General features: G+C 31.6%; 2 protein-coding genes across 4 annotated transcripts; one reads left to right on the top strand and one right to left on the bottom strand.

The window, feature by feature from the left end:
* Positions 1-486: 486 nt before the first annotated feature.
* LOC128163050 (allene oxide synthase-lipoxygenase protein-like) lies at positions 487-7,886 on the bottom strand. Its single transcript, XM_052826506.1, has 15 exons — positions 7,256-7,886; positions 6,979-7,023; positions 6,124-6,252; positions 5,935-6,032; positions 5,446-5,578; positions 5,114-5,209; positions 4,932-5,028; positions 4,057-4,174; positions 3,723-3,815; positions 3,474-3,534; positions 2,665-2,776; positions 2,193-2,284; positions 1,933-2,109; positions 1,523-1,686; positions 487-1,009 (listed from the first exon to the last, which is right to left on the bottom strand). The coding sequence occupies exons 1-15, from the start codon at positions 7,715-7,717 to the stop codon at positions 895-897; spliced, it is 1,992 nt and encodes a 663-aa protein (XP_052682466.1). The 5' UTR covers positions 7,718-7,886; the 3' UTR covers positions 487-894.
* A 4,618-nt stretch (positions 7,887-12,504) lies between these two features.
* LOC128163053 (uncharacterized) lies at positions 12,505-22,279 on the top strand. 3 transcript variants are annotated; one of them, XM_052826511.1, is made up of 15 exons: positions 12,505-12,766; positions 13,337-13,536; positions 13,903-14,057; positions 14,300-14,447; positions 14,914-15,050; positions 15,383-15,518; positions 16,182-16,277; positions 17,703-17,842; positions 18,421-18,512; positions 18,798-18,882; positions 19,322-19,393; positions 19,654-19,749; positions 20,012-20,170; positions 21,323-21,418; positions 21,648-22,279. In XM_052826511.1, exons 2-15 carry the CDS (start codon positions 13,389-13,391, stop codon positions 21,834-21,836), a joined length of 1,749 nt encoding a protein of 582 aa, XP_052682471.1. In that variant the 5' UTR covers positions 12,505-12,766; positions 13,337-13,388; the 3' UTR covers positions 21,837-22,279. The 3 variants fall into 3 exon arrangements, with proteins under 3 accessions (XP_052682471.1, XP_052682470.1, XP_052682472.1); XM_052826510.1 differs by having other exon boundaries at positions 12,506-12,869; XM_052826512.1 differs by having other exon boundaries at positions 12,712-12,770.
* Positions 22,280-23,651: the final 1,372 nt, after the last annotated feature.

The following is a 23,651-nucleotide window of genomic DNA, read 5'->3' as shown; positions in this document are numbered from 1 at the left end:
ATTAAAAATTTCATAATGAAGCACTGCAAGCATTAAACACGGAAAAATAATATTTGACCGATATCCTCAAGCTTACTGACTATATATGCCCCTTCAGAACGTTTAAAAAAATATGGACTGACTATGAAGGTGCATGTGTGGTTAGTCTGTTTTCTTTTGGAGTTACATGATATGTTCGCCTTAAATATCATTTCTAATGGAATCATATCCCTTAACTTTAATTTAAAAGTATGGGATATATGAATCCAAAAAAATGCGTGCAGCATCTTCAGCGGCTTACTTGTGATCGAACTTTACATTTACACAAAAGAATTAACAAAATAATGTTTATATTTTGATCCTAGATTTCCGGTTAATGTTACACAAAATATTGGCACACAACAGCTCTATTAAAACTTAGTACTTTAAGTGGATTTGCACTGAAATAACTTTTAAAAGTACACAACTTTTATAAGGTGGTTTTGAAAAATATGAACGAAGATTTTTTTTCTCCTATTCTTTTTTATTATTTTCTGCTTTATTAACACATGTACATTCAAATTTTAAGTATATGCTATTGATATTATCATACATGAACTTGCACAAGCATAAGAAATACAAAGCTTAATATTAGCCTTTGATAACAAGTTAAAATATGAATATCATAAAATTTAATATAACAAAAATATCATAATACCATACATGTACCATAAAATGAATTGAATTTAATATATCTTAATATATCACCAAATCTCAAAAGAAAAAGAAATCTAAAAAAAAAGTCTCTAACAGATAATTAAAGATATTATTTTTGTTTTTAATACATGCAATGAAAAATGTGAACTTCATTCGTATCATGTTCCATATGATTTCGTTTTCAGTTTTGTGGATCACCTCTGGATTCTCAATTTTAGGTTAGATACTGATTGAATTTGGAATTTCTTCCGGATAGAGATATTCATATTTTTGCACCAATTTTTCATTTCTTTGATGCATTTTCAAACTGATGTCCTTTAAGTTTTGTCTAAATCTGAAATTAATTAAAAAAAAATAAATGTAAATATGAAAAAGGTAATAAAACGATGATTTTTTCGTAACTTACGTGTCCAACAGGTGGTGCCTTACATTTTAAAAACTTAAAATTATAAACTCATATACATACACAATGTTGAGGTAACGAAACATATAAATCTTGATCAACAGCATCAAAGTTTGTCTGTTTACAGTTCATTCTATATCACAAAAAAATCATTTGCACCGCCTTCTTGTAATGAACTTAATAAAAAGAAATAATTGAAAATAACACGAGATATCCTTTTTTATCAAACTTTTTCGACTACTACGTCAAAGAATCCCATTTCGTGTTCAATAAGTGCTGAAACTTATATATACATGTAATGTAGGCAGGGCAATACTCGTCCCCATTTTTTCGCGCCCCTTGTCTAGTCGTTTTCAAAACGAGGCGAAACCGTTTGCAGGGAAGAAGGGCGAAAATAACACGGACCGAAAATAACCCTGCATACATTATTCCCATGACACTTACTCCTCTACAATTTTGACTGCAGCGGGATCATACGCGTAGGTGACTTCAAAGTCTCCTAGAGCGTTGGTACTTCTTTCACTGAGGATTCGAGTGATGACCATTGTGTCCAGTGTTGTAGACTTATCTATCAAACTTTTTACGATGTCTTCCTCTTTCAGTGGGTTCTGAACATATATTAACCGGGTTGAGAAAAAAAAATAAAAAAGCTCATATTTTATGGATCAACATAAATTTCAGATTCATTTGTAAGCATTTTTTAATTTGTAAAAAAAAAGTGAAAATGATTATGACTTTTCAGATATATTTTAGAAATAGCGCCGCAAATTTATATTTATGTTTACCAAATGCACAAAGAACAATTATTATGACAATTTGAAATTATAAAATTCATTATTATCATTTTGACGTACTTTATTCTTCGGCGGAACTCCTTTAATTTTCGGAGGATAGTTGGGGGGAAATCCGTAAGCATCATACTGAGGAAAGTTTGCAGCAGCATGCACAACGCTGCTGGAGAATATCACGGATGTGAAGACCTCTATCAGCTGATCCGCTTTGCTGAATTTTCCGTTTTCAAAAGGGACACCCTATAATAAACAAATAAAATGATTGAAATTAAAAACAAATGCAACTGTCAACCACATAATGCAAATGTTTAATAATGACTTACCGGAATTCCACACCCTCCATCTGACTTTGACTTGGTCAGTTCTTGTCCAAACGTCTGAATTTCCACATCATCAGTGATCTTGTCATTAGTATCTAAAGAAAACAAAATTATATATGCACGTAAACTAAGTGAAGAAAAAATCTTATGACATTTATGATGCATTTGAACGTATTGACGAACGTGACTCACTATATCTGTTATGATTGTTTTCGTTAAATAAATGTGGATTTGACATTACTTAATTTCAAAACAGTAAAAATCTCAACACAACAATTTGATTTGATGGTTCTTTGTAACTATTTTAAAATTCTTATTTAATGAAAAACAAGACATTAAAATGTGACATTTGAATAGTAACCTATAATTATCATTGTTTTAAGGGAATAAACAGTCTACAGTGAAAATATATAGTTTCAATATTCTTACAAAGCTATTGAACTCAATTGAAATTTCTGTTCATTTCTACACTCACCATAATACAAGTTGACATATTTAGTCACGTAGTCACGAATTGCTCCATATAACATCATCGAGTCATCCCGCTGATAAAAGGTCGGCAAAATTGACCCATCATTGCAATACACCTATCAACATATTTAAAACGTTAATAACAATACTGTGGAATCATTTAATATCGTGGGGCCAATTTTCGTGGATTGCTTAAATTTTACAGGTTCATGGGGACGAAATTTCGTGTATTCTCTTAAGTCTACAAAGGAAATATGACTTTATTACCCTAATTTATTAATTCGTGGAAGATGTCAACTCGTGGATGAGAGGAACCCATGAATATATATATATATATATATATATATATATATATATATATATATATATATATATATATATATATATATATATATATATATATATATATATATATATATATATATATATATATATATATGATACTTATACATATATATGATACTTATATATCTTTGACACTTTTTTGTATATAGCAATGTCCATGTCATATTGTCTTTGCTCTCTGTTTATTCTAGCTACAATGCTGCGTTATTTACTTAGTTTTTTATATGTAGAATTATTCTTTTGAACAACAGTATTGTGTTTTTTGTAGTTTAAATTTTGGTATTTTTTGGCATTTTGTACTATGTCATTTATTATGCTCTTTGATAATTAAATAACCATTCTTATTTTTAGTCAAATGCTTCCGTTGTATTTTATCAAACGGAACACCACCATATCAGTTTTATATAAATATTTACATATGATTCTTGTTGTGGTAGAAACAAAAAAAAAACAAAAAAAAAAACTTACTCCTCTGCTATTTAGAAACTCTGTGTAATTTCCCTCGATGTTCATTCTCCAGGAGTCGGCACTATTTTATTCAAAATAAAGTGTAGAATAAATCGTCATTCGAATAAAAGGTCAAATGAAACGAAAAAATTGTTTGCGTGTTTTGGATCAAGCCCCAATCCACGCGGTACGATTGTGGGAAGAATTAGCTTTGTTCGCAAGTGCAACTCAGTGAATCTTCGGACTATAAAGGTGAATACAAGAACTAACCCTTTCTTAGTAAGTTCCAAAATGCCGACAGCCCCAATCGCCATTGTTTTATCAATCCATCCACCTGGTGAGACCAAAAAGTTGAGAGCACGACTACCGAACAACATAAAGAAAGAAAATTTAATTCATAGACTTATATGTATTTTTTTTAATTAATGTATAAATAATTCATATGATGCCTCATACATTTTCCGTTAAGTTCGTAAGGTAAAAAAAAAATATTCATTATTGTACTTGAATTCAAAATCGTAATATTTCTATAAATTCTAAAGAAATACTGATTTCAAATTATTTTTTCAAATAATTTAATACTGTAACATTTTTGTACACTTACTCGTTAATGGCGATAATGAAAAGAAAATGGGGCGCCAACAATTTGAACATTGGATGTGATGGCGAGAGACATCTATTTGTTGCTATACATATCCCTTCCATTAATAAATGTGTGTAACCTTGTAAAAAAAAATAATTTTGTTGTTGAATGTAACATTTTGCATTTTAATTATTTCATTATCCCTTTATTCTTAAAGCCTTAAATATAGGATTGAACGCAATGGCTATGTAAATAATACTCAAACATTTGCTGTATTATCAAAGTGAAACATATGTTACAAAAATTACACCCATTTATCCCATTTTCATGTATTTCGATTTTTTCGTACTTTTGCCCAAACATGTTTTAAAAATACATAAACATTTGTAAAAACAGATAATCAACAAATCAATACGTTCATATTCATGTTTGCAAAATAACTATATTACACGTAACAATAGTCCATAGCCCTTACAATGAAAATTTTTGTCTCACTTTTTCTTATTCTCAGAAGTGTACATAATTTTACCTTTTACACCTAATAATAGCCCTATATTTAATTTGATCGCTATATTTTTTTCAAGAATTTATATCAGATTTGTTGCTTGGGGATTACAAAGTCAATAGCTCATGTTTTTCTTTCTGTAACGATAATTATTACTAATTTTGGTCCCAGTTATCTTGTGATTAGTCAGAAAAAATAAACGTGTTCAATCAACATATGCGTGACTGACGAACAATTAACAATACATAAAGAAGGATGAATACAATTATGTCTGGTCCCGAAAGAGACTCGGATATATGAAAACAGATCGTGTTATCTAGTGTTTATTGTTATATACTTCATGTTTTTTAAAGCTCGACAGGTTTTTTTTTTATCTAGATAAATTCAATACCTAAGTGGGTTAAGGCTTGGTGATAATTTGAATCTGCAACATTGTACCACATTTTGGCAAAAAGCCAGGTATACGGTGGATCAGTCGGTACAAAAACCTGAAAAAAAAATATCTTTTTAGTGAATGGCCCATTCTACATGTATTTCAAAATGATGTGAAATAAATGTATGCAAGAGTCTTACGGGGTTTTCCGGTCCTTTCTGTTGAAAAAGTTGGATGGCTACGGGCATGAGTTTCCCAGCACCGTTAACAAAGAACAGTGCTATCGGAACTGGGGACTGTACAATAAAAGCAAAGAAAAATAAATGAACATTGTAAATATCTTTATTGTATTCTAAGATGTAAATATTTCTTCTCATCTTTACTCACGAAGTGTAATTAAAAAGCATAGTTAAGTTTATCAACAAACCTGCAAGTGATAAAATAGTTATCATGGTTAACTTAAAAAAATAAATCATAAACAGATGCTTTATTGAAATTATGTTCAAGTAATTGTTGGATAATTTATACGCACAATGTAACCTTCAACACAAGTTATTCCATCAAGTATTTCAAGATCAACGATAAACAATCGCTTCTTGGACATGGCTTCCGACAATGTCAGTCCTTCGAGACATTCTTTAATAGATTCCTCTGTCACCCCGAACCTGGTGGTAAATAAAAAAAATGGTTATTTGAAGCCGCTATCAAAGTTTATAAAACTAATATAAGTTAATGATTTCTTGCAATGTATTGAAACCGAGTGCGTATACAATAATATTATTCTTATTTAGAATCATGCTTAAGTGTTAACAAAAAGTCCTAAAAATATCCTTAAAAAGTATCCTTATCCTTAAAAATCCTAAAAAGTCCTTAAAATATTAAAACCCGTCGAATGCCCAATACTGACACAACTGTGATTGGCCGAAGCAAAAATCACAATAATTGTTTTATATGTAGCAAATCAAGTACCATTGATACAGTCGTATGATTAATGTAAAATGTTTTCAAATATAATTATTACTTGGATGGTATTTCTGTGCAAAGACGAATGAGGTTTGGATTGACACTGTTCAAACGCTGCCATCCAAAATGCTCATCACTTTTCCAGTTCTCCATTTCCTATTTAACAACAAACTTGTAAATCATAATTTGCATGTTATATAGATACCATAACACATTCAACAACAATAGAAGCATAAAGGATGTTTACCTTTGGATCTCCGAATGTTTTTGAATAGACACCAGTCAAGTCCTCTAAAGTTTCCCATGAGCCACTTCCAAAAATCATTTCCACGCTTTTTCCAGCGAGAAGGCTGAATTTCCTTTTAAGAAGATCCCACTAAATTCAAGAAAAAAAAGTTGAAACGCGACTTTGAGTATCTGCTTCTATTATTTCTCTAAAGACACGTGGCTTTTTATAACTAAGACCACTCATACGTTTTCAAAATAATGATTATTTTTGTTGTTTGAAGTATAGGTATTTTTCAAGTTCTTATAAGAATCAAACTTGATGTAAATTAGATGTGAACATCTAAAGCTATTCCATCAAATAATCTGAAAGATTACGTAAAGATATGATGCATCAGACAACTCAAACCAACGCATGAACAAGAGGGGATTGAAGCGCACTTCCCCATTTCTGTTCGCCTATTTTTTGTCTGTAAACTGAGTACCTCCTTTTTGAACGTTAAAATTATTTAAATGTATAAACTACTTTTTGGAAAATGCGCTTAAAAGCCTGAATCTACACAAAAGTCATTGTAAGTAGGTCCTGTATTTGCCTGACATTAGAACATTTACCTTTACCGAGAACTCCGTATCAGAAAAACTCAGAGCGCTAGACAATTTTTATCGACTACCGGTATTAACAAGTTAAAAAGTATCCGCAATTCAATTACATTGAATTTTCCAATTTAGGAAATCCAATTTTTAAAACTTAGAAACAAATATTTTTAAAGAATAATAACATTGTTATTTACATTTAGAATTTAGCAAATATGAAAATTAATGGGTCTTAAGCAATATCCGTAGAAAAAAAGCTGATCAATTTATTAATGCATCTTACCTTTGCAGAATTTGAAAACTGCTCATCCTCGGGAACCTTTTTAACCTGATAAAATTAATTGCATTATTAAATAGTAAATACTTATACTAATATTTAAAACTGGCACCTTTTTTATTAAGTCAAACCTTTACCAATAAACTTCAAAAAGTATCATACTGTTATTCATACCTTTCATCTGATGCGACCTAATTAATCAGTATGTTGTTAAGTCAATACATTTGTTTGAAAGGGACAATATTATGCAAAATTAATGTTGAATAAAATATCAAAAATTAACCTGAACCGGTAGGCCAGGAACCTTTTCCTCATATTCATAGAGTGTTTTCTTCAACTCAAGCTCAGCATTTCTCTGATCTCTTCTAGGGTCAAACTGGGGAAGAAACGTATCAAATTTCCCAACGTACAAGTCCACATCAGGACGAATCCAACGAAGAATTGGAAAAACCGAGGCAGTTCCACTCCTCTTGTTCAGCACTTCTATCTTTTCAACATACCAATCGCTGAACAACCCAGCCTGATCTCTTCGTATCTTGATTTCTGTAACATCAGGTATATCTGTGTCATCTTTAATAGTGAAAACATCTAACTGTCTGGCCTCAAAATCGTTCCTTAACCAGTTGTCCAGAAAGGTAGGTTTCGTTTTTCTTCCAGAGCCATCAAAAAGAACTATTTCCACATTGGCATCAGTCCCGGCTCCCAATCGGTCCCCAGTCTTGACTTTGATTTCGTAGGTAGTCATTGTTCAACGTGGATGTTCTTTCAGTAAATTTGTTGATGTGAACTAGCCTTCTTACAACAAATGTTTAAAATGTCACAGATCCGGATAACACTATCATTTGCTTGCTTCCTGCCCCCTCCTGTTAGCTCGTTCAAACCTCGGTCGGCGAGACAGCATATTTGTTAAATAATTACATAATGAGTCTATTCAAATTTTTAAACGGGCCTAGACACGGTTTAAGATCACTTTGTCCAATGAATAAACCGTTTTACTTGTGCATTTTGAATGAAAGACCCAAATTTGAAGAGTTAGAGTTCAAGCTGCAAAAGTGAGAGAGAGAGAGAGAGAGAGAGAGAGAGAGAGAGAGAGAGAGAGAGAGAGAGAGGGAGGGGGGTGAGAATGCGTTGTTATCTAATTATAAACAAAGTTCGAGACCAGCAAAAGAAACTTGAGAACAAAATTGGAACTTATAAGAATGCAACACGTATGTAAACAATAACAAGAATCGGGATTTTTTTTACAAAACAGGAAATTATAAACTCTGTATCTTCCTAGTACATGTACGTCTAACTCGACATTTTTCTTTCAAAATTTGCTGAAGTATAATGTGCGAGTACCCATAATCGCCGAAAATACACAAGTTTTTTCAATTACTCATTTCATTTAAGCTGTCATGTAGAACTTCCAATGCAGATCTCTGCACTGTTCATTTACTTAATCTGAGTGATTTTTTTTTCATTAATATCGACTAACATCTGACTAAATATGAACCCGATCCATGACCTTCGATTTACAGGAGGTCGAGTACCCATTATTGCAGCTAATATCTTTCGTCATTTTTCACTAATTAATCGGTAAAGAGGTTAAAACTTTAAAAAAAATATAACAATAAAAGATAAAATGTAAGAATCTAACATAAAAAATTATATCATAAATGCAATTCAATCAAATTATATGCAATGTTGTTTTCGATGTCCCTGCGGCCACAAGTAAAAAACGGAGGTTCACGTGCTTCACATGTCTCGAGACAAATGATTAAAAATTTTTTTTTAATGCATTGTTTATTTGTTAAAAGCTTTTTAAAAATAAGTTTTAACGTGTCCAGTTAAAGAGATGATGTGTGTGAAAGTTTATAGCAACGCCTTTACATTACGCAGGTGCGTGGTAATACATCTTTGATCCGCCTCACGTTGCAGACAAAATGGCGTCTTACAAGCAAGCAGACGTCATGTTGCAAGAGAGAGAGAGAGAGAGAGAGAGAGAGAGAGAGAGAGAGAGAGAGAGAGAGAAGGGTACGAATTCGTTGTTATTTAATTATAAACCAAGCTCGAGACTTAGAATTGTTTACAAATATTGTGAAGTAAGGAAAGTACCATTTCGTTGACTTAAAGACTCATTTTAAACAAAATAAACTGATTGAATTGACTATGTTTTACAAAACTCGTTATCTTCCTAGTACATGTAACTCGACATTTTACTTTCAAACAATGATGAAGAATAAATAATCCGGTATGTTAAGGCTGCACAATTTACTTCACAGCAATATGTAAAGTTACTTGTCTGCTCTTTATAAGATATTCATTCCTTTCAATAGTTCGCAGGAAATGTATTGCAAAGTAATAAGTTTTTTTTCTCATTACAAAACCGCATTATTCCTTTACAGAGACGCTGTCGTATATAATAGTGATACAAAATTCAATATTTTCAATGTTGAGTTTGAAAAAAATCAGCAGTTTAAAGCTTCGAATTAGGTAAATAACTATTAAATATGTTTTACGGTGCTACCGTTGTGTCGAGCGCAGCAAGAATTACACAAACCTTGCATCATTGTCAACTTTAAGTTAGTGATATTTTGACAGTTATCAACTAACATTAAAGACGGACATACAGAAAAACAAACAGACAGAAAACAAAAAAGAGAGAGATACAGAGAGAGAGAAAGACAAAGAAGACACAGAGAAAGACAGAGAGAGAGAGAGAGAAAGAGAGTGAATATTATAATTAAATTTATAAGTTTAATTTTTTTAACAAAATACAAAGACTTTCTTCCTCATAAAACCGCTCTTTACTATTGGAGAGAATTGAGCAGCCTGTAAAATTTAATTTGTCTTTAAGTTGGTCCAAAGTGTTAGCGATAAGTACTGTACAGTATTATTTTTCTTCTTTACATTGTTGTTTTCTCACTTTGATTTTTTTCCTTGTTCATGTCTTTTTGTGATCGGCTTCGGTCGATCACTATTGTGTCCATATGAGGCATCCGGCAAATGCTTCCACGTGCGCACACATTCCGCTTGCATAAGTAGTTCTTATAAAAACTTGAATTTTGGTTTAGCATTTATATAACCTTTTACTCAGATTTATTTCAATTCATTTACCTTAGGAGATGCAAACATACATAAAATACAGTTTTCGTCCTGTTAATTCAAGAATGCACATTTGGTCCCATGCGTAAGAATTTCGATCGAAAGGTTCATTCAGTAATTCAGTTGACCTCGATGAACTTACCTCAATCATAAGAAGATGCTCCATGAACTGACCTCGATCTATTGATGTTGCATAATAGTAGCTAGGAAGACGGCTTGATTTATAAACAAGGTTACGTTATAATGCGACCTGAATAGCAGGTTATGATGGCATTCAATGTTTTTCAGTCGCATTAAATTATTTTAATACAAACCTTTCTTTGTATACGTGTTAATGCTCTTTTAGAGCCCTACTCAGTATTCTGAAGAAGATACGTTAACATTTAATAATTACGTTAAAAATATTAAACTAGACAAGGAGTTTACGAATGGCTTTCCCCAAATTTATTTCAAAATTAAATTTGTTGACGGTTTTAGAATGATGAAATTATGGTATACAGATTCAAAATATTCTATATTTTTTAAAAATACAATACTTTTTAAATTATTTTACATCAAACTGATCATGTTGATTGCTTCTTGCTATCAATATATCATTATTGCCGATCATTCCTTTAAAAGGAATACTTGTTAAAAATGTGTTTATTTTTGCAATCTAATTATTTACATACGTTGTATCCGTGCCCCTGTCCCTAATCACTCTATCTAAAAAATCATCTGAGGCAGGTAGCGCAGTATATACTGAAACAGCTAGTACACGCATTACAGAATGAGATGTTTGATCGACCTCGAAATTTGTCGCGGGAAATATAGCGCGATGTCACTGTGACGTCATACGTTAGAATGTATAATCATTTGGGGTGTACGTATTTCGTATAGAAAATAGAGAAGAGGCATTGGGTTACTCTAAAAAAAATTGTAATCTGTCATGTAAAATTACCATCCTATTTTTACCAGCGTAAGCTAACAATTGTCATCGCTTTCGTTTACAAACAGGTTTTCTACTTTAATATCAGCGGCAAATGAAGTCCAATAACTTGAATAATTTCCTTGTTGTAAATGTATCAGACCTCAATTTACCTGCAGTCAATGCCATCGAGATTTTTTAAAATAACTTTTTTTAAATATTAAAGACAAATTGTTTCCCGACGGCAATTTCCAAGAAGAAAATAGGTCCTAAACTCAAAATGTTAAAGTTTTGAAAGTATGTGTTGAAAATTTATTACTGCATGAAGACCGGTGTTGAGTTAAGACTTATTTAGCAAATTTTAAAATAATCAGAGCGTTTCAGCAAAATAAGAAGACAAACTAAAGTTTTTTCTTAATCAACTATTTATTGGCGTCAACAAATGCTGTTCAGGAAACCACTGACAGTTTTTAACTTCGTAAGATTATACATGTATGATTATCTAATAATTAGCATCCGCGCTCTCTGTTGTTTATGCCTACAGGAATACAAATGATAGTTTGGTTTGAACCCTACCTTAACGTCAAAACCAAATCTACTCATAATGATGTAAAAATAAACAACTGCTTTATTATTTGTTTTTACATTACCATTACTACTCTACAATGAATAAGACAAAAATATGTTTGCAGCTTGGTCTTTTTACAGAAGTATTGTTAGGTACATATATCTAGGTGGCTGACTGTCTTAAATCACATAAATGGATCCTGAGCGAGCATTTTTTAAGTATATATGCATTAATATGCTACTTTTCACCACAATTATGTATAATACATAACTACATGTTTGATTTTTTTTTGTTCACAGTAAAATGGAACTCGCGGTTGGGGGTAAAATTAAAATCATTTTTTGCGCAAGTTTGATTTTCTATTAAGCAAATTCATTAATCTGAACATTTTAAATGTTACTCTGTATTTACTGTATGAGAAACCACGGTCTTCCTTTGACGTTAGTTATCCTTCCGAATAAAACCTTACAATTATGCAACTCCTTTTTTTTTTACAATATGAGAAACCACGGTTTTCCTATGACGTTAGTTATCCTTTTGACTAAAACTTTAAAATTATGTAACTCATCCTGTTTTCACAGAATGAGAAACCACGGTCTACCTTTGACGTTGGTTGTCCTTCCGACCAAATACATGTTCGATTCCTTCTGGGTTCTTTTCTGTCTTTAATTTCTTAAAGATTCATTGTATTAGTTCATGTGAACGCATAACACTGTACGTTTTCCTTGCATCTTATGCATTTTTCGCTGTTTAAATACAGGTATTTTACAATAACTGCAATATTACAGAAAAGAAGAATGTTTTGACCTTACCTCTACTGCTATTGTGAAATTAAATCAAATCCTTGCTTGAATTCTTTAACCTTTTTTTTTTTTTTGATTTTTATATTTCGATATTTTTTGTTTGATGATAAAGGGGAAATGTTGCCAAAACAATTTATAATGAAAATATATCAGCTTTTTTAATGCTGTCAAAAAATAAAAATGATTTAACAGAGAACAGTTGATTGTAATTGCTAGATTAAGTATGATTATTAACAACAGTTCGACGAAACAGTGATTGGCATTGTTATAGCGATCCGTATAATTATGGACTAATCAGAAATGAAATGCTTTTTCCCCTTTGCCATCCGGGTGACAAGTATTCCCTCCAGGAAAATGTCATACAGCCGGATATCTTGTTAAAAAAGAGCCTAGTTAGCAACTAAAGTGGATATTTAAGTGAACAGTGCAGTAGGTAGTTGTTTTATCCTAAGCTTTACAACTTCCGCAACTCTAAATCGCATATTACTCTTCTGTTTGAGCTTAACAATACGAATGAATACAATTCTTTGAGGTAATTTTTTTTATTTATTCGGGGCAACGTTTATTTTAAGAATTCTGTTTTAAAATGTAGTTTGATGAAAAATTTATGATAATGGGTCCTACTTTTGATATTTCACACTTTAAAAAAAATAATGCATGTACATAAATATCTGAACTTATCATTTTTTATCCAGTTTTCTTAAAACAATTATAAAGAGATCAATTTTAGGTGGATTTGGCGATAAAAAAAACTTGTATTTAAAGTGTTCATTACCTGTATATTTATTTTTAAGGATTTTGTGAAGAAAAAAAAACAAATTTCAAGTAACATGTGTATATTCGTTGCTAACAAACTTTTGAATACACATGTTACTCGATATTCTACTTGATCTCCTCCTCATTAAATTATGAATTAGTACTCTTACCGCGTCAGCTACATTGTATATTTTAATTCATGTCCCTGGTCGAATGACTAACTGTGACATGGATCAATTTTAGATTACAGAGTATTCAAAAGGGCTTTTTTAAATTTGTGTGGCCGCTACGGAAAATGGGGAACGTCTTTGGAAGTCAAGTCGAGACAGATCCAGGAGATATTCGAAACAAAGAAATTTTAGAGGCAAGGAAGCGTTATCTTGACGAACAGTTCAAGCTAGATGACGAAAAAGAATTTGGAAATGCGAAACCCGATCCTTCTGGTATCACCGGTCATTTTTTGTATCTTATTTTGACATTTTTAAGTTTTTATTTTTATACACAGCCGCAACAAACAAGGTAAAAAAGGGATCGTAAAGCAAAAAACAAAAAAAAATGGAGATCAGCTTTCTTCGATAATGCAAAACGGATCATCCTAATATATTCATGATTTATCCAAAAGAAGATGCCAAAATTGTGAATTGATATAAAATACCTCACCCATTATTTAATCAAGAAAACTTCGCAATGAATTGTAATATTATTTTTGTCATTTTGAGAGTCGACCTTTTTTCTCAACTCGTAGTCTATGATTTAAAATATCTATTCTTTAACTCAAATTGCCATATTGATTTCATTTTTCATTTCAGGTGTCAATCGTAAATTGAGAAGAATGCCATCCATTTTAAACGAGATAGAAAAGAAAGCTATGAGTATCAATCCAAAAGACCATAGTTTCCCCTTTGAGAACCTTGTTTTTGAAGGGGGTGGTAGCAAAGGGCATGCGTACTCGGGCGCTGTAAAAGTAAGATAATAGATTGCAGTAGTATTTTATAGTGTATCAGCAATCTTAATACTTAATTTCTATTCAAAAGGGTACCCATTTTTCATAGAAATATCAAACTCTGCTTTATAAAAATGAAATTAAAAGAATTCTGTTGTTAATAAAGATAAAACGTTTTAGCCTTAGCAAAGATGTAGCAGTTCTAAGTGCTTAAAACTGCTTTAAGTATTTTTAGATACATGGTGTTTGTCTTCATTTTGTAGGCTTTGGAGGAACTTGGACTAGTCAGTCAGATTAAAAGATTTGCCGGGGCTAGCGCAGGCGCAATGACAGCTTCTCTTTTGGCCGTGGGATACGATTCAAAAGATCTCCAAGGCTTTTTAAGTCAAGATTTGAGTTTAATGTTATTAGGTAAAAAGATATATATGAGCAAAAGGATATTTACTCTATATTAAATGTAAAAAAAAAATGATACAAGAACATTGTGTAAATTAATCATTTATCTTAATATAACAAACAGTTTAAAATTGTCATACAGGTTCAACATTTAAAAAATATATATATAACAAATAATATCATATTGATTCCGCGTAAAATTTGACTGAAGTCATTTTTCAACGAAAAAAACTATCAACAATTTATTATAGCAAAAACAGTTTTTCATATATGCATGTACCAATCATTCGTGAATTACTCATCATGGGCTTATTCCTTTCCATGATTCATTTGTCGTCAACGATGCAAGATTTTGAGCATTTACTCGCGGTCTTCTTCTTACCTCTCGATAGGATGATAGGATAAGACATACCCTGTACTCCTGGGTTTTTTTATTACACATTTGACTGAATATTATAGTTTTATAACATATTTTTGCCAGATGCCAAGTTTGGAATACTTAGTCTTCTGCCAAATCTATTGACCGGATACGGTTGGAATCCAGCTGCTAGACTCTACAACTGGTTCGGGGAACTGTTGGAAAAGAAGATGGGCAACAAAGACGTAACCTTTTATGAGGTTCTTGTTTCTTGTTATCATCAATTGTCCATCAGATTTTACATCAAACTTGTTAATTTAATTTAATCAAAAATATACACGTCTCAAATACGACGGGAACCCCCAATTCCAACAAGTTTAAGTAATAAAAGTAGTAAAAAAAGGCATAAAAATCATAAAAAAAAACCCAATCAACCAACTCTATTAGACTTTAATGAGCAGACATGGCTCAAATTGCTAGTAAATTATCTTCTTTTTATTGTAAACTGTTGCATTTTTCTTTAATTATCCAAGTACTAGACACAAGTATACTTTGCAATACTAACATCTCATGAATGCTATTGATTTTCAAGCATTATAAAAAGACTGGACTAGAGCTTTGTATCATTGTGACTAATGTTAACCATATGACAGAAGAATATTGTCATGTAAAGACTACACCAGATATGCCAATCAGATTAGCTGTCCGGATGTCTATGGCAATACCAGGTAACATAATGACGTTATGGGCCCCTTTTTTGTTTTTATTCAGTGGTCGAATCTAATGATTTTGTGGTACAAGGTAAATAAATAATTTATTTTCATAATAAGATGTTTAAAACATTCTGCTATTAGAAGAAAACCTACCAAAGAACACTTTTTTCAATATATATTTATAATCATAATTTCAATTGATGGGATCTCAAAATAGCCATAAAAAGTGTTGGACTGACTGATTTTGAACAACCATGCTTTATTATTATTTCGTCATAATTTTTTTATTATGCTTTTACAACCATATATTCTCTATATTAAAATCATGCTTAATATATTTATTATTTATTACGTGTTAAAGAGAATGAAAAGATCTGTGATAGATAGATAGATAGATAGATAGATAGATAGATAGATAGATAGATAGATAGATAGATAGATAGATAGATAGATAGATAGATAGATAGATAGATAAATAGATAGATAGATGATACTGTTTTAAAATTACAAGTTCAAATTTTTTTTCTATAACAACTCATTTTCGGAAGCAAGTGTATTATCAGATTGAATTTCTTGCTGAAAATTAAGGATTTTGAAAGAGTTAAAACAAATACAAAACTGGTGTGAATGAGCATGTAATACAAGTATTTAACATAATATATTATTTATGTGTTGAAGGACTGTTCCAAGCGACACACTACACATACAATGGAGAAACAAACACATATGTTGATGGCGGAGTAATTTGTAACTATCCCATCCATTGCTTTGATGGTGAGTTGGTTTGTAAATAGTGTCATTAACAATTCCTCTGCTAAGAATAAATATACATTTGTATAGACAATACGCTTGTTATCTTGTGACATTTGATTAATATGTATATAAAAGAGGACCATTAATCACATTATAAGAAAAAAAGACTGAAAAACACTTTTTAAATCAATTTAATCATATCTCCAGTTCAGTCAAATTTCATTTTAATAGCTCATCATTGTTCCATAAAGAGTTGTACTATATATATCCCAAAGGTATTTTATGTCTTATTGAGTAAAGTGTTGATGACCCTAGTTTCTGTGTCATTACATTTGAAACTAACAACGCATGTCCTATCAATGGGTATTTCTGTATTCATATATTTGAAGTAAACACTGCATGGCACATGTTTGAAATACTGATGATTAAGACTTCGTTTGTTGGTGGTCTGTACTTTATAAAATTTCCGGAAAGATGATTATCATATCATATTAGGTTAAATGATTCAATAATTATAACACGGCAATTTGTTTTTCCTCACAGCGTTAAGTGTTTTTCGGGGTCCGTTAAGAGTACAAATGCTCACCTACTAGTAGTTGTATATTGACAGTAAAACATCTCCCATTTCCCCTAGCTTTTCCTCGAACACCACATGAGGTTTTTGAGATTTGTATATGGGTGATACATGTAAGGAGAAAAACACACACACTCATGGTGGTTTTTCATATTATGCAATCTGCTACTCATCCCTTGAGAGCTGGGTTACATGTACATGAACATGCTAATGAGAACAAACAGACCCGAGAGTGAAGTTGTGCTCTATGCATTTTTTTTTACACAAAGATCGCTTTTAAGAGTGCCACAACAGTCATTTATTATTGACGCAACTAAATATATGGTCTTCGTAAAAATTTCCCTAATATATGTAAAATTATTGATTTTTTCCATTTACTGTGGTTTCATTTGTAGTCAAGGGTATCAATTTTCGTGGAGAAAGTGAAAATCACAGTTTCAAGGATACGTCAATTCGTGGCCAATGACCCTATCAATACGAAATGTTAATAGAAATTGCACTTCAATCAACACTTAATTTCCTGGATCAACTTAACAACGAAATCCACGAAAATTGGCATTCAACGAATATTGATGAAACTACAGTATCTTTCCATATTCAATCCAAAACACTTAACTTTTGTTTAACTTTACTTCTGAAGGATTATGTTTACTCGGGGTTTGAATCCTCTTTTTTTAAAAAAGTCTCATAAATAATTAATATAATTTGTTTTTAATTAACAATTCATTTTGTTTATCAATTGAAATTGATATAACATTTTACATTGTTATCATTTTGAAGAGTTTTGCTTAAAAACAAAACTTTTTGGAAGACAATTCGAACTAAATTATTATATAAAGCATGGATTAAACAGCTTAGTTTTTTACTTACAGGATGGTGGCTCTCGATGGATTCAAATGATAGTTTCTTAGAAAAACTCCAACCTTTAGATGATCTACCACAATTGCTTGACAAACGGCGAAGATTTGCCCGTGACCATAAAGATCCAACAAAGACACTGGGTTTTTTACTGGTATAGACTGCCGACCTACCTCATTTTCGTGCCATATTCTAAAATTGCAAGAAGAAGAAAAAATCATAAGCTTAACATACTTAGTACTTTCCATAAAACAAGTTGGGCCATTTTTAATAATTTTATATTACATATAAAATATTTTTTAAGTATAACCAATTCCTTCAAAAACTAAGTGTAAATTTGGAACGTTATGCTCAAACAGACACGCACTTGTTCAAAATGCAAAATGTGTAATATTATTTCTAGTGCTTAAAACTATTGAAAAACATGACATATATTAATTAAATAACTGTATCTATTACTTTATTTCCATTTGTTTTAAATGTTGTCATTCATATCAATGTTTAATAGATGCATTGAGACCAATTTTTCAGGTATCTCCATTAAACTACAAACAAAAACAAATCAAAACGCACATAAAACGCCAGTGAAACCAAAAGACTCAATATAAGTAATGTTTATAGAAAAAAGTGAACAGTCTTTACACTAGAATTTTTGAAAGGGTATGTATATGTATTATTATTGGCATTTTTGATAATCATTAATCATTCATATACATTTTACTTGTGCTCTAGTACGCCGACTCTGAGACAGATATGTTCCGATTTATGTGTGAGAAGAGAATAGGTGTTCAACTTGATCCAATTCCCAATACTAAACTAGGAAGGTAAGAACGGAAGTCATAATAGGATGTTTTGCATCTATAACTTTAAGTGTGTATTCGAAAGATGCATGTATCAAAATAGTCTCAATTTTTTTCTTTTTTTTTAAATTCATAAAACTTGTTATTTGAAATGAAAATAGCATTTCATTTTTATTTATACATGCAATTGTAAAGTATGTATACAAGCTTAACATGTACATATCTTCCAGAGCTTAAATGGCGAGAGGTTTTTTAGCAGTATTCCAAGGTTGCAATGTACATAATTTTCTTTGTAATTCTTTATTACAGGATAAAAATAGAACAAAAAAGGGGTCAAGAAAAAGCTAAGCGAGAACATAGACGGGTAATGATGGCAGTGGACGAGTTTTTGAAAGTAAATCACAATAATAAATATCTAATTGATGAACATTTTACTTATCATTTGGCACAATTATGTATTAATTTTCTCTTATAAAGGGATTCAAACGTTGAGAGGGTGGGCGAGAGGGGACTGCATCGGCTGAGAGAGCCCGATGCCCTAAAATTTATACATTATACGTTGGAGGTTATAGAACTCTGGAAACCATTTGTTGTTATCCTGAATATACGGATCTATTAAATTTAAATATAACTTAGCCACTGAATATGAGGTATATCTGAAGGAAATAAAACACCTTTTGAAATAACAAATGATACTTACATTAACTAAAGCCAGAACATTGATATTTAATTTACAAATGAACACAAACTACTGCATAATGGTTTTGAAGCAATAAGCATATGTTGATGATAGAGAAAGTGTCAAAAGTGTATTCAGTCCCTTTCTTTTTGAGGTTTTGAAGAAACACAATTTGGATAAAAACCACACAATAAACAAGACTGAGCTAGAAGCTGCTTTTAAATCTGTAAGTACAGACTATCACAATGTACTGTTGGATGTCCTGCAATTTCAATAATATTCGCAGGCATCAATTAACATGGATTTTTTTAACTTCACTTACAGTTTCAGGGTCACGCTAAATTCGTAGGCAATGCTCACATCAAAACATTGTGTTAATATTAAAAATGTCACTCGTTATTACTTTGTTTTAATTTTCAAATTTAATAAACACAATTATTATTTTTTTTTCTTTACTACAACAATGAATTCCGTTTATTTTTGTAGGACGACTTTTCTAAGACAAGCAGTGAAATGCTTTTTGGAACAGATTGTACAGTGCAGAATGCCTTTGATCTTCTGGACAGAGATAAAAATGGCGAGGTTGGAAAATTAAATGTTTGGCATTATTTTTTTTTCAAAAGCGCAAGATGTTTCAAATACACATACATGTAATACATGTAGTCAGTAATGTATTAAAAAGAAAAAAAAATATCAGAACAGTTGAAAATAAAAATTGAAATTACGCTGTATGACAAATTTGGAATACTAGTAATTCATACAAAAAATGACAAAACAATATCTCCTAGATAGTAAATAAAAGATATAGTGAGTTTCAAAAATTTATAATGACATCTAACTGCAGATAAACTACCAAGAGTTGATCAACTTTATACAAGGCACAGGTATAAATTTACAACAGCGTTTTCTCGGCTACCAAAGGAAGGACATTAGTGGAGTTTTCGATTACTTTGGAACGATTCAAAACGCCGTCTTAACGAACGTTCAACGGGCTTTTGTCAATGTAAGTTTATCTCCAACAGCTTTTACATTTGGCTCTTAGACATGATGATGACGATTGTGATTATTTCCTGATATTAATGGAATAGATTTTATCAACAATTATCCGACCATTTATCCACAAAACCGCGCCCTGCGCTTTCTTGATAACTTGCATTGCATGTTTAAAACGTTGAACATGCTGGCTGATTGAAAAAATTGTTAATTTTCTATATTTATTTTGCAAATAAGTTTTCTTTTTTGAAGTTATAGAATAGCGAAAACGTTGAATTCTGTGAACTTTTTCATGACAATGATCATACATGTAGCACGCACTTATGGTGCGTCGGTTGGATTGTTGTAAACTTAAAATCTCGGTAATTTTAACAATTCTAAACGATTTGGGTTTTTTTTCTGTTTAGACGTAAATACATGTATAATAGTAATAAACAGCGATGTTCGAGCTTCACAGGATTTGATCACGTTACAAACCAAGTTCATATCCCTATGAACATTTTAAATTGCTGTTTATATTTATATCTTTTTTGGGAGTTGATTTTAATCAACTCTCTTATGCAGTTACTCTGGCAAACCGAAAGTGGAACAGTGTTTGGACCTAAGCACAAATCATCACCGCTGACAAAACGTAAATCTTGAAAATAATAGATAGATTCGGTGTACTGTATGCTGTACCATTGTTTTTCAAAAGAAATGTATCTATAAATACCTTGAAAATAGTAAGATTTTATACAGTACGAGCAATTCAATGTTTTTGTAGTTGCATGTATTCCTACGCTAGAGTTCAATATAGTCTCGTTCAACCAGACGCTCGTCTGTCTCCGTAAATCTCCGACAAGCAGAGTCTCTTTTGGTAGTCGGAGATTAACGGAGACAGCCGAGCGTCTGGCTGAACGAGACTAGAGTTCAATATTGCTTGGATCCAGACGTGTACAATTTTCAGAAACATTTCGATTACTGACGCACAGTTTGATGGAATTAATTCTATCTTTAAATATTACGCAACATGATTCATATGGGGTTTTCTCGAAATTTTTGTCGGAAAAGTTCGAGAATTAATATTATATAAATTTGCATAACATATCGTTGATTTTAAAATTGATAATAATCAATAAAATCAACTCCTGACAGTACTTCATTACTTTTTTTTAAATTACAGCCTCAAGACTTGGATAGAACTGTGGGCATCAACACTGGTCACGTGGGAACCTCTGATTTTACATTGGAAGAAGAAGACAGAAGCTTTGCCGTTGCTGTAAGTTGATTTTGACTGAAATAGAACTTGTTACATAAACTTATTGAAATGTTTTGCTTTCAAGTTACATGAATAGGAAAATTTACCATGAAGGCAAAGTGACCTGTTTAAACTTTTCTTTGCAAAAACAAAAACAAAGAAATCGGGTCATATAAGCGCTGTTATATCAACCTGTTTAGTAACATTTATCAAACCAATCAAGCATTGATTTGTGAAACATTTTTTACAGCAAGGTTACAAATCGACTATGACTTTTTTGAAATACTTTGCCGCCAAAGAAGAACTTCTGAAGAATGCTGACGAATCACTTCGGAAACGAATCCGATCCCTGTCTACCAATCGAGAGGATGACGTCAAAGAAGAGGATGAAAATGATGACGACACACATGATGACGTCATTAAGGGAAACAATGAGTAAGATGATATGGTTGGTGCCCTTTCATACGCCAGTGATATAGGTCCTAATAGTATGTAAAATGACTACCAGAAATGGATCTTTGGTTTAGAATTACGTTTATACTTATATGGACAATTTTGCTATCGAAATTATTATTTTAATATCTACCCAATTTATGCGAATACGATTTGATTCTGGTCGTAACGCCTTCTTGGTTAGGTTAAACAAATTAACTTATATCGTGTAACATAACTTGCCTCAAGATATAATCACATGCTCTTATTAACATATAACTTTATTTAATTGACTGTATGTACATGTAATATTATCCACTTCCATCATTTTAACTTGTGTGTTGCCATAAGCGTGCAATTAATTGTTTATTAATAATTGTTAATTCAATTAGTTTATATCAAACCATATAGCATGTTCGCTGATTAAAGGAAATAAAGAAAAAAATAAAACCCAAAACAGTACGTTTTCTCTTAATAAATGATTGTAATTTAAAAACACACGAGTTCTCTCTACTACCCTCTTTATGTGAACTGTCATGTACAAATTTCAACGCACAGCTCTGCACTGCTCATTTATTTAACTTAAGTAATTATTTAAATTTCATTCTCATCAATACCGACTTAGTTCTGACAAAAAAATAAACCCTGTCCATTCCCTTGGATAACAGGAAGTCGAGTACCCATTATTGCCGCTTAAGGTCAGACGACACGTTCCTCAATTTTAGATAACTTTTTCCAGGAATATGTTAATGGTTTACTACTACTTTGACAAGCTTTCTTGCAAAAAATTAGGTTACCTTACCAGGCATTTCTGCAAAATACTAGAGTATGCAATTTCCTATATAAACTTCTTGAAAATATACTTGAATTGCTGATATAAAAATAAATAGATATACAGCACAGTCAAATTCACTGTACCTTAAGGTCAGACGACACGTTCCTCGAGAATCTTTTTTGTATCTCCTCGTAATAAAGAGTTCCAATAAAAAATATTTTATAATTATTTTAAAAATTATTAAAATTTAATTGTATGTGGTTACGTGTCTAGATGGCCGAGTGGTTAGAACCGTGGCCGCTTACTGCCAGGAGCATATATAGGTTCTAGAGGACGTGAGTTCAAAGCCCTGCCCCGGCCGAGATAGAATACCAATACAGTCAATTTGACTGAATATTCTATTTTGACAATGCAAATCTTCAAGCTGTTTTAAACGTGCAAACTGTTACAATACGTGACCTTTTGAGAAAAAAAAATCAGAAAGAAATTGCTTTTATCACCTAAAAACCACACGAGTTCTGTGTTATAAAATAGTTTTAATAGAACTGTAAACAAGGTTAAATTCCTTCTTTATTAATTTTCAAGTCTTAAGTATTAAGAACAACCCTCATTTTTTTTTTATTTCAAACTTCGTTAAAGACCATGGCAATGGCGCATAGATTCCAAAACGCGCCGACTTTGCCCCAAAACGCAGGTCCGATATATTTTTTTTTCAAAATGCGCGTTCCTAATGTGACCCCTGGAATTATGAATATCACTACTAGTACAATGGATATAAATTTAGTATTGATGCACCCAAACTTAATATATAATAATCATTTACAATAGTGTGTGTCTGCTGTGCTTGTATAATTTTCATTTTAGGACCGATATTGTGTTGTTTCGATTCAATAACACGCTACCTTGGGGGTATTATATATTCTTCAAATTCGGTATAAATCTTCTTTCTTTTCATGTAAACACGCACTTAATCATCCCCAGACAGTAGTTGGAGACCCTTTTCAAAGACTGCATCAATTTGTATTCAAATTTAATGGTCCCTGGTAG

This window comes from Crassostrea angulata, chromosome 9, assembly GCF_025612915.1.
Source record: "Crassostrea angulata isolate pt1a10 chromosome 9, ASM2561291v2, whole genome shotgun sequence".
NCBI lineage: Eukaryota > Metazoa > Mollusca > Bivalvia > Ostreida > Ostreidae > Magallana > Magallana angulata.
This window is presented reverse-complemented; position numbering and strand designations above follow the sequence as displayed.